The 18,281-nt window shown below is 40.7% G+C and overlaps 1 protein-coding gene across 2 annotated transcripts; it reads right to left on the reverse strand.

Annotated features, from left to right (window-relative positions):
- Window positions 1-1,828: 1,828 nt before the first annotated feature.
- On the reverse strand, window positions 1,829-11,127 carry bag4 (BAG cochaperone 4). Of its 2 annotated transcripts, XM_008119669.3 has the most exons (5): window positions 10,919-11,126; window positions 7,726-7,827; window positions 6,142-6,396; window positions 5,363-5,635; window positions 1,829-3,293 (listed from the first exon to the last, which is right to left on the reverse strand). In XM_008119669.3, the coding sequence occupies exons 1-5, from the start codon at window positions 11,066-11,068 to the stop codon at window positions 2,796-2,798; spliced, it is 1,278 nt and encodes a 425-aa protein (XP_008117876.1). In that variant the 5' UTR covers window positions 11,069-11,126; the 3' UTR covers window positions 1,829-2,795. The 2 variants fall into 2 exon arrangements, with proteins under 2 accessions (XP_008117876.1, XP_008117878.1); XM_008119671.3 differs by lacking the exon at window positions 6,142-6,396 and having other exon boundaries at window positions 10,919-11,127.
- Window positions 11,128-18,281: the final 7,154 nt, after the last annotated feature.

Raw genomic sequence — 18,281 nt, forward strand, 5'->3', positions numbered from 1 at the left:
TTCTGATTGGGGTGGGATGGGGAGAGAGCGGCATGGCTGTATTTTGGCAGAAAATAACCAAATCCCTAATCTTACGTTAATACTTTCTTTCCTAAGCTATTTTGGACAAATTAATCTGGTGACCTAAATAAATGTCAAATTCTAGAATAGTGTAACTGTTATTATCATCCTTCATGTTCCTGCTTAGACTTACATAACACAATTCACACACACACACACAAACGAGTGTTGGCTGCTTTGTATTAATTATAATTTAGAGTGACGAAAGATTTCCAAATGTTAAGTAGTGCTGATGGAGATGACAGATGTCGATTGCTGTTTCTCACAGATGTAGGCTGCTCCCCTGCGAATACTTATCTGCGTAAGTTTGACCCTCCATACTTGTGAGTTTGACTTTTGAGTATTAATGGATTTCATGGTCAACTTTCTTTGGCTGTGATGGAGATGCCAGAGATCCTTAAGAAAGAACATATAAAAATCTCTTAAATCCTTCATTGCGATTCTATGACCAATTTCCTGCAGAGGTTGACCAGTCGCATAGGAAAGCCTAGAATTTCCTAAAGAAGTGTTCAGTCAGGTAAAGGAGATAGCCATTTCTTTCATGAGGAAATCTGTTCCCCTAACCACAGAGAATGTGAAGGCTAACCATCTCATGAGTGTCTACTCAGCATGGGATTAACCCAAAGCTGAGTCTGGCAAACTTCTCTAGGACATAAAACTATCTAAGCCACTGGCTAGAAGACAGAGCTTTGGTACATGTAGTCAAGATAATTACACTATTTAGAAAGAATAGTTGGGGGGAGAGGAGGAATGGGGACCATGAGGTAGAAGACTACAGAAGGATATGGTTTCATTTGAACAGTCAGTGTTATGAAAACTGAAAATCTTGTTACCGTAGTTGAGGTTGTACATGAATTATATTAAAACCACATTTGTCTCCCACTGTGTCTCATGACATCTTTAGAAGAATTCACCACATAACTTTTTTCTAAAGGGTAAAAATACAAAGACAGCGCAGGCTGGTTTATGGATTAGAGCAAACGATTACAGGAAACGCCACGAAACAGCTACCGGTAACTTGACCTTTTAAAAAGCTGTTCAATTTGTAATATTTTTTCCCCTTTCAAAGACGAAGAAGAAGAAGCCTTAACAGACTTTTGCAGTTCCATGTTTTTAAGATATTGAGGTTACCTGGTTCACGCATGCTTAATAAGGGTTTCTGGGTCAGCTGCTGCTCACCTTCCTGTAGGAAACATGGCACATGCAGCTACAATATAGTTGGCTATAGTAGAATCTCATTCTTTCCCAATTCAAGTTTTAGTTTCGTTTACTGCAGGAATACTACTAGTACATAACTCTGATTCTGTTTTCCTCCCATGTTTTTCACTATCTTCCTATTACTGATGTGCTGCTAAAAACGTCCAGATACAGCGAGGAAAAGGAAGACTTAACAGGATATAAAACTATTTGGTAAAAAGGGGCTCCTTTATCAGAAGCACAGATAACAGGTATACCTGTAAGTAAGTATGCTCCAAGTAGAATTTCTAAATTCGGTCAATGGCTGAGTATTATAGAGAGGACATATGTCTCTTGCTAAAGGAGGGCCAGTGAACAACTGGAAGTATACAATACATAAGTTGTGATCCCATTGACTCTATTTCTTCAGTTGTAAGACAGCATTGATTGCAAGATGCACCCTAATTTCAGGACCACTACCACCAACAAAAACGTATAAGATACGTCTGTAATTCTAAGACACACCCCATTTTTAGAGATACTTATAGGAAAAAATGTAACTTAGAACTGAAAAAATACAGTACTATATATGTCATATCAAGTTGGTCACTCAATACACGTTTAATGCCCAAGTTAACATTTTAATAATCAGCTCAGAGATTTATTTCTTGCCTTTTGAAACAAGGACCACTTTGCAAGAAGCTGAAGATTCAGAACAGTAATCTTATCTATCCCATTACAGATCAGCAGACCATCATATAGTCATCAGTTACACAAATAAAAGTGAATACAAAAAATGCAACGTATGAAGTGACATCCCAGTTAAGAGCATTTATCCGCAAAGACCGCAAACCAAATCTGTCAATTACCTGCAAGCTTTAATAGTCTAATATCTCCTGGGCCCCTTTTGGCTACCTAATGAAAAGAACTATACCTGCATGATATTATATCTGCATGATATAATAGATGGAGAGAAATACCATGAAAAATATACTGGCTTTGATTGTGCTACTGATTAATTTATCAGTATGGCTACGTTTGGACTGAATGTGCCCTGAAAGGTACAAAACACTACACAATTTTTGTGACAAAAAGGGAGAGAGCGGTAAGCAATACACAAGAGAAGCAGCAAGAGAGACTGAAGTCCTGGGTTTACTGGCACTATGTTGCAACTGAAATGTCTTCACACCATATGACATTTGAAAGATAACTCAGCTGTAGAAATCCTCAGCGCTTCAAGAGATTTCTTTAAGGATGAAGATACTGGTATCAAAATGTCCTTTCAGCCCATGTTTTCAGCCTGGTGCTGGAGAAACAGTTGTCCATGGAGATTACTACAGCTTTAGAGAATTAGGAGTTAAAATTTCACCTCTTCCTCTACATTCATTGGTAGAATCACCAAACTAAGACTTTGGGTCTGACATCTTCAGTCATATCCAATGCGTGCCACATAACTGAAAATCAAAATGCCAGTCCCTGCATATTGCTCTGTATTGTTAAAAAGAAAAGCGGAGATCGTTGAGCATGACAGGACTAGGCCTCAAGACTACAGTTTGCCTTTAGAGCCCCTTCCTTTCCAGTTCTTCCAGCGTTGCCTGGATTCTGTGTACAGCCTCTTTTCTTGCCTGCCGCACATTGTCCTGACCGCCTGTCTCTATAGAGTCCAGCTCCAATAACTTTTTGGTCAACATTTCCTCCAGCAACCAGTAGTCCTTGTCCGTCTTTTTCCCAACAAACTCGTCCACCTCTTCCTCCAGTTGCTCAATCCCTTCCATCACTTGTATAACCTTTTGAATCCCAGGGTGCAGGTCAAATGTTTCTAATGAAGGCTGCACCCTGATGTTGGAACCCTGTCCGTGGTCAATTACAGCTTGTTTCTTATGTACATTCTCATACAGCTGGGGTTCAGCACTATACTGCACTTTGGGGTTGGAAACAGATGGCTTAGTATCGAGTGGAACAGACTTGTAATCATTCATGGTCCCAGAGGGCAAGTGATTGGCTTCTGGGTAGTAGCTGTGCTGGTTAGTTCCTTGCTCCAGCTGATTATACGACTCCTAAAGGAGAAAAAAAGATTTCAATATGGTGCTCAACTCTTAACAGTTCCATTACCCTCCATCCTGTGTCAAAGGTCCTGTGGAAGCAGACCACTAGGCAGGCAATACTGCCAGGCTGCCCCTCTGTGCATCAATAAGGTCTGCATGCTCAAGATGTCAGTGCAAAAAGGTCTAGGCATTCAAAGCCATTCAAGACAGGCCCTGCATTATGAACTCTGTCAGAATGACATCACAATGTGCCATAACTCAGTGACTTTAATCCCAAGTGATCTTCTGCATAATTTTACAGGCCACAGCCAGTTCCACAGAAAAAACACAAAAGTGTCACAGATTCAATGTTCTCTGTTTCACATGAACATGCTAGCTGCCTGAGCCAGCAACAATACATGGATCTGGTAAAAGAAGAGGGCCAATGCAAGTCACATCTGATCAGCAGAGGTAACAACTTCCCAGCTGATAGAAAACAACTGAGGTACAAAATATTCATGGAACCATGTTGAGTGTACACAAAACAAAACAGTTTGGGAGGACTACAGCCCTTCACCAGAAGTCCAAATAAACTCAGGGTTTGGGTCATAGACTAAAACCAGGAGACACAGAAACTTGAACAATAATGTTTTTTAAGGGAGAAAGCCATTTTAGGGCTTCTATGGAAATGACATTATTTCAGAAGAGCCAGCTTGGCATAGAGCACTGACTACTGATTGGCTTTAGCCTTCAATGGAGGCAGATCAACAGTACTAAAGATTAGAGGACAAACAACAAATATGTCCACTAATACTCTCTCTTTAAGGAAAGGGCACCAGAACCTTGGGAAACCCAAGTCTAACATATATAAATAATACCTTCTTAAAATAATTCTGAAATCAAGAGCTTCATCAAATCAGACGACATAACTATAATTCCAACATTTAAAAATTGTGAGAGCTAATATCCTACATAAGGTAAATAGCCACTAAAGCAGCAAATTATAAATTGCTCCCCAGACCAAAGAGTAGACAAGTATAAATTAATATTCACATATATTCTACCAACTTTGTTTTGAGACAACTGTATGAACATTTCCCATGACAATTTAAATCAGAGGATTTTACATTGTGATTATGGATTAACAGAGACATTCTTTGTTATAAAATCTCTTAATTTTTATAACAGGATTTGCCGTGCTCGTAAGTTCCTTAGCATATAAGGAATGCCAATTTATCCTGAAGTTCACTATCTGTAAGTAGTAAAGCTCCTAGTGTTCTACTGACCTGTTTTCTTTCTAGTATACTATGCAGGCAATACACATATGTGTATCTAACACTTAACATTTATGAACCCTATATTTTCTCCTATGGTTGAAGGACTATAGCATGCTGCTAATATCATTCATATTGTTTTATAGCTGTGTTAGGACCTGTCACCTTTAATTTATCCCTTACATTAAATCTGGGCAATCATCACCAGTTTCATTGAGTTTCCCCTGTGTTTCTTTTGTCTTGTAATACATTATTGCTGTAAAAATGCCTGTTATAATTACATTGTATGAGCCTGACCGGGAGATATTACTATCCCAAGTAAGATTAAAAACTACCTTTTCAGCTATAGTTTCATCAAGTATAATGGCAACTTTATCAGCAGATAAGCTTGCCAACTACGACCTTCTATTTAGTATTTTGTTTCAACTCTTGAGTATCAAAGGATCATAATTAACCTTTGCAAGTTTATTAATTTTAGAATTTTATTCTAAGTGTTTAAAAAAAGAAGAAGCAAACACAAGGCTTTTAGGATAGGCATCCTATCATACAGGACAAATACCATTTTAATAGGATATTTGCTATGCTATTTTTGTATTTCCTAAGTTAGAGTACACCCAAATTAGTAAGAATCACAGAAACTTCACAAAAAGTTCCTTAACATTATATAAAGTTGCTTAAGAGTGAATGAATCAAGGTTTTTTTCCAGTAGACCAGAGGACAGAAATAAGGGAGTTAAGCAACCTGAGCACTGTACACTATTATTTGTTATACTTATTTACACACTACTTTATCTCCCCCAAAGGGGACTCAAAGTGGCTAAAAAAGTACCTTTGCATTATTATTTGGAGAATGCAAGCCACATGTGCCACAAGGAGGCCACGGAGGAGAAGATTCTGCAAGGTATCTATTCCCATTTCCTGTTGAGGCTGCAGACCAGCCATATGGAGGTTGTGCTCCATAAATGCCAGGTGGCCTCCAAGTCGGATCCTGTTGTCTTGGCTGGGAAGGTGGTGGTGGTGGCGGTGGCGGCGGAGGACGCTGCTGTGGAATACTGTGATTGCAATCTCCATATGGATAGGGCGGGACCGGAAACCCTTGAGTCTACAGGAATAAGGAAAACAGATATGCTTTCTTCTTTGATCAGCCAACAGGAACATGCAGACTAATGAAAGACTAAGCATATTTTCAGAAGGAAGTCCCCTAGTGCCTCCAATCTGGCAAAATATAGGTGGAATTCTTCGTGACTTCTTACACTGAACCATCTTCCCAATGATCAGGACAAAATTACATGCAAAGTATTGTCAACCCTGCCTCCTGCTCCATAGTTATCAACCCCCCTTCTCCCAACATTCCAAAATTCTTGCAATGTTGAACATACCTTCAACATCGTTGGGGCTTTGGAACATATACTGATTTTTAAAATATGCCTGAAAATAAGCAAATGCCCTTCAGCTCTGGGCAAACATGACTATAATGAATGTAAACATTTGTAAGAATATTTAGGATTGTTGACGGGGAGGTTCAAATATAGGACAGAAATATGTTCTAGGATATGGCTTATCATCTGAGCTATTAGAAACTGTTAACTGTGCATGTTAGATACTTACTGGTGGTGGGGGGTATCCTGGTACTTGTCTCCTTACCATGGAGCATTCAGCTGGGCAGTCTGGTGGAGGATAGTTCCAGTTGTAAGCTGGTGATGGGGATCTATATGTACTGGAAGACTCTGTAGAATAAGGGGCATGAGGATGCCCTGAGGAATAGTATGTGTTTGACTGTGGAAGGTTGGGATATGGTTGCCCTGTCCCAGGATTGGAGTATGGTGTGCCATAAACACTGTTAGCATAGGAAGGATCAATCCCCTGGAAACGAGAAGGGAGACTGCATCATGTCAAATCAGATAGAGAAGTATTACACCTCTGTAACTTTGGGACAAGATGCTAGTTAGGATGTCAACAAGACAAAATGGCTCCTATAGCACTCTCGGGTTAATGGATAGACTCTCTGGAGCCACTGCTATGCTTTTGGGGTTGTTCAGCTTTTCAATTAAGAGTAGCCTAGAAAACTGCAAGGTCTTGCTGTCTACAATTATGTCTCTGAGAAGGATTTACTACTTCTCTCCATAGGACATTCTCCATTTTGAGTTGTGAGATAGTTAACTGATGCTGACAGTTAACACTTTAAGCCTAGAAGGTTAGATCTCTCTTGCTCTGCACCTAACATCATCATGGTTATTTTTCGCAACAAATTATTTACTGTTCAAAGAATGTCCTCTAGTGGTGACAAATATAAATAACAATGTTACAGGCTTTTGTTTTATGCCTTTTAAAAATTGCAACATTATATGAAAATGTGTATAAAATAGCACAAAGGGACATATAAGCAAAATAAAAAAGCTGATAAGAATGGCAAATGCAAATAGGAAAACAAAACAAAAAGAGAATAATTTAAAAATCTTGTCCGCAGCAGCTATTAAACTAGAACAAACCAGAACATCCATCAGTATCTTTCACATAATTTAGCCCTTCCAAGCCTTTCGATAATTCATGATAATCAAGATCAAATTCTATATTCTTATAACTATATTCTCTTGAAGAAAGTCCCCACTTTTATTATGTATACAAACTTGCACGCAACAGGGTAACCTTCTATCTCAACGATCAACTATCACAGTCCCCAAAAGCTTGGCAGAGTTTGTAGATCTTGGTGGGCTATATTTCTTCTCTCTCCTCTATTCTGGGCAAAGGAATAATCAGTCAGAACTGTCTCTAGACCAGTGATTGCACTGCTGCCACTCTCTCTTCCACCGAGATCCATGAAAGATGTGTCAATTGGCCATATCTACCTCTAGAAGTTTTCTTGTGTACCTTTAAACTACAGTATTTCCAACTTATGGACACCCTAATTTGTTCAGAAGGGGTTTGCTTTGGTCTTCCTCTGATGAGAGTGTGACTTGCTCAAGTATTTCACAGCTACAAATGCAACCAAATAGCTTCATATGATATTCAGCTACAATGTGCAAACATTCTGAAAATACTGTCAAGTTATATTTGTCCCATAATTATTATATATATTATATCCATAATTATTTTCAATACTGGGGCACTAGACATATACAAACACATCATAAGAAACCAGGTTAATTCATAAGAAATCACATTTCAGACAAACACAACACTCTTTTACTCTACCTGGCCTTGGAGCTCTGGTCCAGCTGGGTATGGACTTGAATAGGTCATTCTAGGAGAGGAATTCCAGTACTGAGAACCATAGGCAGGGTAAGGGGGCTGCTCCTAAGGAAAGCAAAAATACAATCATTACTTCAAAATGATTAAACACAATTCTTGAATCATAGTTTTATGCCTGAACTTCCATATATAACTGTAGCATACTTCAAGTAACCCTGATAACAGAATTGTAAGTGGACCATTGCTGAGTCAGAGAGTACTTCCCACCAAACCATGGCAACAGAGCTAAATTCAGCAAATGTCTGGAAGCGGGAAGCTTCGCTCTTGCTGTTTTATCATCAAGGCTCCTCAGAGGAAAAGGCAGGCTGAGTCAAACTAGATGCTTGCAGCATCTGAAGGGGAATAAACACATTTTTATTTTATCTGCCAGGCCAGTAAGAGACAGCAGCCTTGATTAACTACTCCAAGAGCTTTTTCAGTTGAACAGCAAACTAGAGCATTGTATCAGTAATTAAATTAAGGTGATGCTAGGTTGTCCTGTTTACAACAGATGTACCCAAAAAATGAGACAAATCTATCATGATTTCAGTCTCACTGATATCAGTGGGTTCACTCTAATAAAGACTAAATCTGAATCAAGCCCATCCTTATAAAAAGACCAAAGTTGGATGCAAGACCAAACTATGAAATATGCTACTGCCTTCCCCAGAATGCTCAAGGGCTATCCCATACACAACACTTCCTTGAATGTGCCAAAAGTCTATGCTGACAGATCTTGGTAGCTTTGTTTTGTTTTTCTTAAAGCTAAGCAACAAATTCTCAGTAAAAAAAGAAAAGAAAAAAGATTTCCTTTAAAAATTGAATATAAACCTCTGCATGATTACAGGTTGGATTGAGAGGCCACTGTAGTCATCTCCAACTCTATTATTCTACAATCCTGCAACATTTATGCCACATTAAGTGTACTGTTTAGCCCTCTCATCAAATGTTTCAATTTAATTACCTACATGGGGCAAATTTTAGATCTACAAAATATTTCACATGAAAAAGTTAAACTATATCACAGTTTATACAGAAGATCAAAAATTTTCTCCAAAATCCACTTATTATTATTATTAGTAGTAGTAGTAGTAGTAGTAGTAGTAATGAATTACTCGCCTCTCCCTGCAGCTAAAGACAGGATACAAAATCATTAAAATAAGATAAAAACACTATTAAAATGCATACAAGGTACATAGAGTTAAAAGACAAGTTAAAATCCACTGATAAAATGCAGATTAAAATTCACAATTTAAAATTGACTTAAAGAGTTCTACAAGTGGAGACAGATCTCTGTGGCATCAATTTTACTGGGTTGACTGGAGGGTCTTCTCCAAAGATTTCTTGGGCACATTATGGTGGAAAAGATATTATCTGAACAATTCACTCCCTAAGGTGAGAAAAATGAATTTCAATAGGGAGAAATGTACGGGCCTGGCGCTTCATACAGTCATGACCTTGGAGGTGTCTATGGACAACGCTGGCTCTTCGGCTTAGAAATGGAGATGAGCACCAACCCCTAGAGTCAGACATGACTGGACTTAACGTCAGGGGAAACCTAGAATACCAAGATGCTTGTTTATAAAGCTATTGTTCTCCCAACTCTGTTATGCGCCTGCAAAATGTGGACCATCTACAGTTGTCACTTTCATTCCCTCCAAAAAATCCTACAAATCTCTTGGGAAAAAGATAGGCGGACAAATTATTTATTTATTTATTTATTTATTACAGTACTTGTATCCCGCCCTTCTCACCCAATAGGGGACTCAGGGCAGCTTACAATAAAACACATATATAAAAATAATACAGTTCATTCAATCGATTAAAATCAAATACATTAAACATTCATAAAAATATACATATATACAATTGACACATTTCAAATCTAAAAATTGGGTCTGTCATTGAGTTCTAAAAAGCATGGTAGTGATTAATGCTGCCGTTATTGCTCAAAAGCCTGGCCCCACAACCAGGTCTTAACTTTCCTGCGGAAAAATAGAAGGGAGGGAGCCTGCCTGACATCATTTGTCAGCATGTCTGTTATTATGAGAACACAGAAATGTTGGATCACTCTAACAACCACTATGTCAGACTACACAGAGAAGCCACTGAAATGCACAAGCATGTGGCCAATTTCACCAGAGTGGAGGAAACCATAAAAGTGAACAAAATCTGGCTACCAGTATTTAAAAAACTCAAAAATCAGAACAGTAAATAAAGAACAACACTCAGAAAGCAGGGGAATTCCAGACAGAAAACTATCAGGGCCTGCTAACACCTCCCATCAAAGGATTCTCCCAGGCAGGAAGCAGCCAGGCTTTGAAGCTGCAAGGCTATTCAATGCTATTTTTTTTTGTGTCAGGAGCAACCAGAGTTGCTTCTGGAGTGAGAGAATTGGCCGTCTGCAAGGACGTTGCCCAGGGGATTCCCGGATGTTTTTTGATGTTTTGTTATTATTATTATTTTGATGTTTTACCATCCTTGTGGGAGGTTTCTCTAATGTCCCCGCATGGAGCTGGAGCTGAAAGAGAGAGCTCATCTGCACTCTCCCCAGGTGGGATTCGAACCTGCCAGCTTTCAGGTCAGCAACCCAACCTTCAAGTCACGAGGCTTTTATCCCCTAGGCCACTGGAGGCTCCTATTCAATGCTAATCAAGGTGGCCAATTGCAACATTCCCACTTGCCTCAGACAAGAGTTCTTTCTCCCACCCTGGACATTATTCCACAGATATATAAACCCCACTTGCCTAGTTTCCAACAGACCTCACAATCTCTGAGGATGCCTGCCACTGATGTGGGTGAAAGAGAATGCTTCTGGAACATGGCCATACAGCCTGGAAAACTCACAGCCAGCCAACTTCCTGACAGTTAGAACTGCCCTGGAGCGTGGTGGAGTCTCCTCTGGATGTTTGTATGCAGAGGCTGGATGGCCATCTGCAAGGAGGGCTTGGCTTGTGCTTTTCCTGCCTGGCAGAATAATGGAGTTAGTGTGGGGGGTCCCTTCCAACGCTAGGATTCAAGAGTGAAGTCATGGATCCCGGCGTGAGACCTGGCTCATGCGCAAGGGGCGGCGCCCAGCCCTGGCTAGCGAGAAGGAGGGTCAAAAGGTGCCCGGATGCCCCCAGTCAGGAGAGAAGAGGGAAGCCCCGGCCGTTACCTGGGCGCCACCCCGATTTGTCCTCTCGCCGCCATGCTGCGGGCACCTGCGGGCCTCTCCTCCCCACGGGGGCGGCGGAGGGGGCTCTGGCTCAGGCCGAACGCGCTCCACCTCCGGCCCGTGAAAGAGTCTCCTCAGAGCGGCCGCCATTAGGAGCGCTTAGCTTCCCCCTCTCTCCTCTCCCCCCACCACCCGTCTTGAGAAAAAGCAATTGCGCCTGCGCGAGCTCAGCCAATCACCGTCGTCGCCCCGCCGACTCTTCCCCCCGCGCGCACGATCTCTCTCGCCATGTTTGACCATTTGTGGAATTCCCGGATGTTGAGAATTCCATGCTGGCTCAGCTGACTCAGATGGGTGACGTCATCTCGAGATGCCCAATCAGCAGAGCTTGACTCAATAGCAAAGTTGCAGTAACCCTTAAAGCGCTGGAGAGAAAAACGGATTGATCCTTGTGTAATCACTGGAATCACTGCATCTATGACAGGCATCCTCAGAGAGGTTGTGAGGTCTGTTGGAAACTAGACAAGTGGGGGTTATACAGTAGAGTCTCACTTATCCAACGTTCTGGATTATCCAACACATTTTTGTAGTCAATGTTTTCAATACATCGTGATATTTTGGTGCTAAATTAGTAAATACAGTAATTACTACTTAGCATTACTGCATATTGAACTACTTTTTCTGTCAAATTTGTTGTATAACACAATGTTTTGGTGCTTAATTTGTAAAATCATAACCTAATTTGATGTTTAATAGGCTTTTCCTTAAGCCCTCCTTATTATCCAACATATTCGCTTATCCAACGTTCTGCTGGCACGTTTATGTTGGATAAGTGAGACTCTACTGTATCTGTAGAATCTTGTCTGCCTGAGGCAAGCGTGAATGTTGCAACTGGCCACCTTGATAAGCATTGCAGCTGTAAAGCCTGGCTGCTTCCTGCCTGGATGAAACCTTTTTGGGAGGTGTTAGTTGGTCCTGATTGTTTCTTATTTGACCAATTTCAACAGAAAGGGGGAATCCATGAACAATGAACAAAAGCTGGCTACTAGTACAGTATTTATTTCATGTCAAAAGCATTGCATAATTAATATTGTATATCAGGGGTCCCCAAACTAAGGCCCGGGGGCCGGATGCGGCCCTCCAAGGTCATTTACCTGGCCCCTGCCCTCAGTTTTATAATATAATATTTTTATATCATTTTAAATAATCTATATATATAAAAGAGTGATGGAATCCTGGCGACCGACAAAACAACAAAACTAAAGGCCCCCAACTCCGAAAACTGACAGCACAACCCCTCATCCACACCTCTAGGTTGATACAAGAAAAAGAAAAGAAAAAGAAAGTCCTAATTAGAGGGAGAGGAATAATTGTTTTTATCCAATTGCTGCCAGTTAGAAGGCTAAGCTCTGCCCACTCCTAGCAACCCACTCAGCCCAGGGGAAAGGCAGAATTAGGCCTCGCTTAGGCCTCTTCCACACTGCCTATAAAATACATAGACCCCCTCTGCCCTCACCACTTTCACAGTACACAAACAACCAAATGCATACTAAACATAAAGACAACCATACAACAGACATTCAATACAACTACTACCTCAACAATTTCTCACTAACACCACCAGACAATGCCACAGCAACGCGTGGCCAGGCACAGCTAGTATAATATATTGTATATACATATAATATTGATAATAATATTATAATGTTATACAATATAATACTAATAATAATACCATATAATAATATTAATTATATGTTATATATTACATATAATATTACAGTATAGTGGTATAGTTCAATGTAGTAATATATAATGCTAATATTGTGCTATGCTAATAATATAATATATTGTATGTACATACAGCTGCTCTGAGTCCCCTTCAGGGTGAGAAGGGCAGGATATAAATGTAATAAATAAATGTAGTAAATGAATAAATAAATAATTTTAGACTTAGGCTCGCCTAAAGTCTGAAATGACTTGAAGGCACACAACAACAACAATCCTAATGAACCTGACTATCTCATTGGCCAGAAGCAGGCCCACACTTCCCATTGAAATCCTGATAGGTTTATGTTGTTTACAATTGTTTTCATTTTTAAATATTGTATTGTTCTTTCATTGTTGTTGTTGTTTTGCACTACGAATAAGACATGTGCAGTGTGCACAGGAATTTGTTCATTTTTTTTTTCAAATGATAATTCGGCCCCTCCACAGTCTGAAAGATTGTGGACTGGCCCTCTGCTTTAAAAGTTTGGGGACCCCTGTTGTATATACTCAAGTATAAGCCTAGTTTTTCAGCCCTTTTTTTAAGACAGAAAAAGCCCCCCTCGGCTTATACTCGGGTGAGGGTCCTGGTTGGCTTATATTTGGGTCAGCTTATACTCGAGAATATATGGTACATTATTTTTCTCTATTATTATTGGTATTATTACATTTATTATTTTTCTCTATTATTGTTGCTACTACTGTATTGCATTTATTTTACTCTATTATTATTATTATTATTACATTTATTATTTCACTCTGATCTTATTACCATTACATTTATTATTTTACTCTATTTATTACTACATGTATTATTTTCCTGTATTATTATTATTATTATTATTACATGTATTATTTTACTCTATTATTATTAAAAGGATACATAAGCACATTTACATTGAAGAAGATGAGAATAATGATTTAATCAGAGCTGGACAGTCTTATCTTAAATTTGAGCTTTATGTAAATATTCAAAAACATTTAACCTACTGATGACTCAATTTATGTAATTTTATTGGTATCTGTTTTTATTTCTGAAATTTACCACCCTCGGCTTATACTGGAGTCAATGTTTTCCCAGTTTTTTTGTGGTAAAATTAGGTGCCTTGGCTTATATTCGGGTCGGCTTATACTCGAGTATATACGGTAAGTTTAAAAGTGATAAAATAAAGGAATCCCAAACAGCTGAACAGTTTTGGTCCAAAAGCGGGCAACAGCAATCACATAATAATAAGGAGGGATCAAGGAAAAACCTATTAAATGTCAAATTACATTATGATTTTACAAATTAAGCACCAAAACATCACATTTTACAACAAATTGACAGAAAAAGCAATTCAATATTTGATAACGTTATGTAGTAATTACTGTATTTACAACTTCAGAACCAAAACATTGCAATGTATTGAAAAAATTGACTACAAAAACGTTGACTACTAAAAGGCAGATTGTGTTGGATAATACAGAAGGTAGGATACGTGAAGGTTGGATAAGCGAGACTCTACTGTATTTAAAAATCTCTTGATTACAATTGATTAACCTTGCAGCTGTAAAGCCTGGCTGCTTCCATCCTGGAAGAACAGACAAGAGTTCTTTCTCACACCCTGGACATCATTCCACATATATATAAACCCCACTTGCCTAGTTTCCAACAGACCTCCCAACCTCTGAGGATACCTGCCATTGATGCTGGTGGAACGTCAGGAGAGAATGCTTCTGGAACATGGCCATACAGCCTGGAATTGCTGAAGTTTCTAGACTAAATTATGGAGAAATGTTAGCTAAAGGAGATATTCCCTAATCAAGATGAAATAATTAGACTATGATTAGTATTGAAGCCTTCGGCACATCAAATATAATAATTATAATAATAAATAATAATAATTCTGCTGAATAGATACAATCTTATTGGAGCCCCGGTGGCGAAGTGTGTTAAAGCACTAAGCTGCTGAACTTGCAGACCGAAAGATCGCAGGTTCAAATCCTGGGAGCGGAGTGAGCACCCGCTGTTAGCTCCAGCCCCTGCCAACCTAGCAGTTTGAAAACATGCCAATGTGAATAGCTCAATAGGTACCACTCCAGTGAGAAGGTAACGGCTCTCCATGCAGTCATGCCGGCCACATGACCTTGGAGGTGTCTATGGACAACGCCGGCTCTTCAGCTTATCATAGAATCATAGAATAGTAGAGTTGGAAGAGACCTCATGGGCCATCCAGTCCAACCCCACGCTAAGAAGGTATGGTTGCTTACCTGTAACCGTGTTTCTTCCAGTGGTCACCTCTGGAATTCACACCTGTGGTATCTCCAGCATCCACTCAGCTGTTTCGGATATCTCTTGAAAAGCTTTGCTCCATTGAGGACTCCAGCCCCACCCTTCCCCATCAGCAATAAAGCCAGGCTGCGGGGCTTGAGGCCTTAGTTCCGTACCGCGAAAAGCAGTCGCACTAGGCATGACAAATGTGGGGAGGATGGGCGGGTTGTGTGAATTCCAGAGGTGACCACTGGAAGAAACACGGTTACAGGTAAGCAACCATACCTTCTTCTGCGTGGTCACTCTGGAATCCACACCTGTGGTAGACTAGCAAGCTTAGTGATGGATGGTGGGCGTCATGCTAGTGTGGAAAAAAGGATTGTCCTTCCAAAATGTGCATCCCTTTTGGCTGCCAGATCCAATTGGTAATGCATAATAAAAGTGTGCGGTGTCGACCCAATGGCCGCACGGCAAATGTCATCTAATGGCACTCCATGCAAAAATGCTGTTGAGGCAGCCATTGCTCGGGTGGAATGTGCATGGATCTGAACAGGTAAGTCCAGTCCTGCCATCTCATAAGCTAATTGGATAGTTGAAACTATCCAAGCTGCCAATCTCTTAGTGGAAACTGGGAGGCCAATAGCGACCTCATGGTACATGACAAACAATCTTGGTGATTTCCGCAATGGAGCTGTGCAATGTACATAAAAAGATAGAGCTCTACACACATCGAGGAGGTGCAATGATTGCTCAAGAGGTGTAGATGGATTTGGAAATAATGCAGGTAGAACAATGTCCTGAGACATGTGAAACTGAGATGCAGCCTTGAGCAAAAAAGAAATGTCTGTTTGAAGGACAACTTTGTCTTTATGAAACTTAAGGTAAGGATCATCAACCCTAAGGGCAGTAAGCTCGCTGGCACAACGAGCAAATGTAATTGCCACCAAAAAGGCAGTTTTCCAGGAAAGGTAATGGATCTCTGCAGTGGCCATAGGTTCGAAGGGAGATTTTACTCAGGCTGAAAGGACAATTTCCAATTTCCAGGAAGGAGAGACAGGGCAAACTTGCGGCTAAAAGTTTCTGAAGCCCTGTAAGAACCTTCTCACGAGCAGGTCAGAAAAGGGAGAGGGTAAATAATGTTCCTTCTTGAATGAGGCTATGGCAGCCAAATAAACTTTGAGTGACGATAAAGATAGTCCTGAATCAGACAGAGACATTAAAAACTGAAGAAGAACAGAAGCAGGTGCTAACAACGGTTGAACTTCCTGTTGAGCAAAATTACAGAAACAACGTCACTTACAGATATAGGAGTACTTGGTGATAGGCCAAAGAGCAAGATCCAAAATGTTTCTCAGTGGTTGAGGAAGAGATGGGGCCGAATCCTCCATGCCGTCAGTCAGAGACGTGTGATTTTGGAGTAAGGGACTGAAGTGGATCCTAAAGTCAGCAAGTCTGGTCTGAGTGGCAATCGAACATAATCGTTGCCTGCGAGTTGGAGGAGAGTGGCAAACCACAGCTGACAGGCTACCATGGCGTTATCAGAATACAGTTGACCTGCTCTGCTTGCAGATGAGCCCCTACTCTGGATAGCAGTGGAAGTGGTGGAAAGATATACAGGGGCGCCGATGTACAGTCCAGGAGGAAAGCGTCCCCTAAACACCCCGGCTGTTGAAGATGAGGGAGTTGTGAGCTGTAAAACTGGCATTTTGTGTTGGAAGGGGAAGCAAAAAGGTCCACTAAAGGGGTGTGCCATGTACAGAAATGTGGGCAGGATGAAGGGACCACTTGTGGTCTGCATAAGTTTTCCAACTGGGAGTGTCTGCTAGAGAATTCTTGTTGCCTGGGACATGGACAGCCATGGTGGCTACATTCCTGGCTATGCACCAATTCCAGATCCTGAGAGTAAGGATCACCAGAGCTCGAGATCGTGTGCCTCTTGGTTGTTGACATAAAAAATGACAGTAGTGTTGTCGGTGGTGAGTTGCACAACGTGTCCTTCGATTAGATGACTGAAAGCGTGAAGTGCCCTTTCCACTGCTAGCAGCTCCAGATAGTTGATGTGCTTGTCTCCCTCTGCTATGGTCCAGGCACCATGATCTGTAAGGTTGCCTAGATGAGCTCCCCAACCTGTTAGTGAAGCATTGGTTGCCAGCAGCATCGAGGGCCTGGGGAGATGAAATGGAAGTCCAATGCACAGGTTGGATCGGTGAGTCCACCACTGTAGAGAATGGCGAATAGCTGCAGGGATTAGCAAATGACTGTTGGGGCTGTCGTGTAAAGGACAAAATGTTCTGATGAACCATATTTGAAGTGGTCAAAGATGAAGCCAAGCAAATGGAGTCACTCCCGTAGTGGAAGCCATATGCCCGAGAAGGCACTGAATGTCCCTGGCCTGAACGGATGTCTTTGTTATTGCTCGAAGAGCCAGAGTACGAAGATTCCAAAATCTGTCGTCTGGTAGGTACGCTCTTGCCTGAGTCCAAGACAGCCCCAATACATTGAGCAGTTTGGCAGGGTTGAAAATGAGACTTGTCCTTGTTGATAATAAGACCCAGTTTCTGTAATAACGACAAAGTAAACTGAATCTTGCTTTGTAACTAGTTATATGTTTTAGCGACCAGTAACCAATCATCAATGTAGGGATAGAGCACTACACCGCGCTCTCTAAGGTGAGCTGTCACCACTTTAGTAAACACCCTGGGAGCTGTAGAGATGCCAAAGGGGAGAATGCAAAAACAAAAAGCTTGGCCATTAGTTATAAAGGACAAAAATCTATGGTCTTGGCGTCTAATTGCCACATGAAAACAAGCATCTTTAAGATCAATCCTCGCAAACCAAGCATTGCTGGGCAAAAGGGGGGAGGATGGTTGATAAAGTCACCATCCAAAAACAATGATAAATAATGTATGCATTTAGCCCTCTAAGATACAAAATAGGACGGAGACCTCCATCTTTTTTAGAAACATATATATATATATATATATAGAGAGAGAGAGAGAGAGAGAGAGAGAGAAAGAGAGAGGAAAAGGAAACATAGAGGGCAACAAGGGATCTATAGCACCCTTCTCAAGTAAAGTAAGAACTTCCTGCCAAAGAGCAGAAGAGTGAGGGGTAACACGAACAGTTCCCACTGGGGGCTGTTCAAAAAATTCAATGGCATAGCCATATTCCACAATTTCCAGCACTCAAGCGTCTGATGTAACAGAATGCCAGGCCTCAAAAAATGGAGCTAACCTGTCTCCAAAAACAGGGGAGGAGGACTGAACAGAAGAAGTGCAAAACACACCCAGTGAAGGAGGAAGATTCCCATCACCAACAGAAAAAGACATAGGGTTGTCAAAAACG

Source organism: Anolis carolinensis, unplaced genomic scaffold (assembly GCF_035594765.1).
Source record: "Anolis carolinensis isolate JA03-04 unplaced genomic scaffold, rAnoCar3.1.pri scaffold_8, whole genome shotgun sequence".
Taxonomy (NCBI): domain Eukaryota; kingdom Metazoa; phylum Chordata; class Lepidosauria; order Squamata; family Dactyloidae; genus Anolis; species Anolis carolinensis.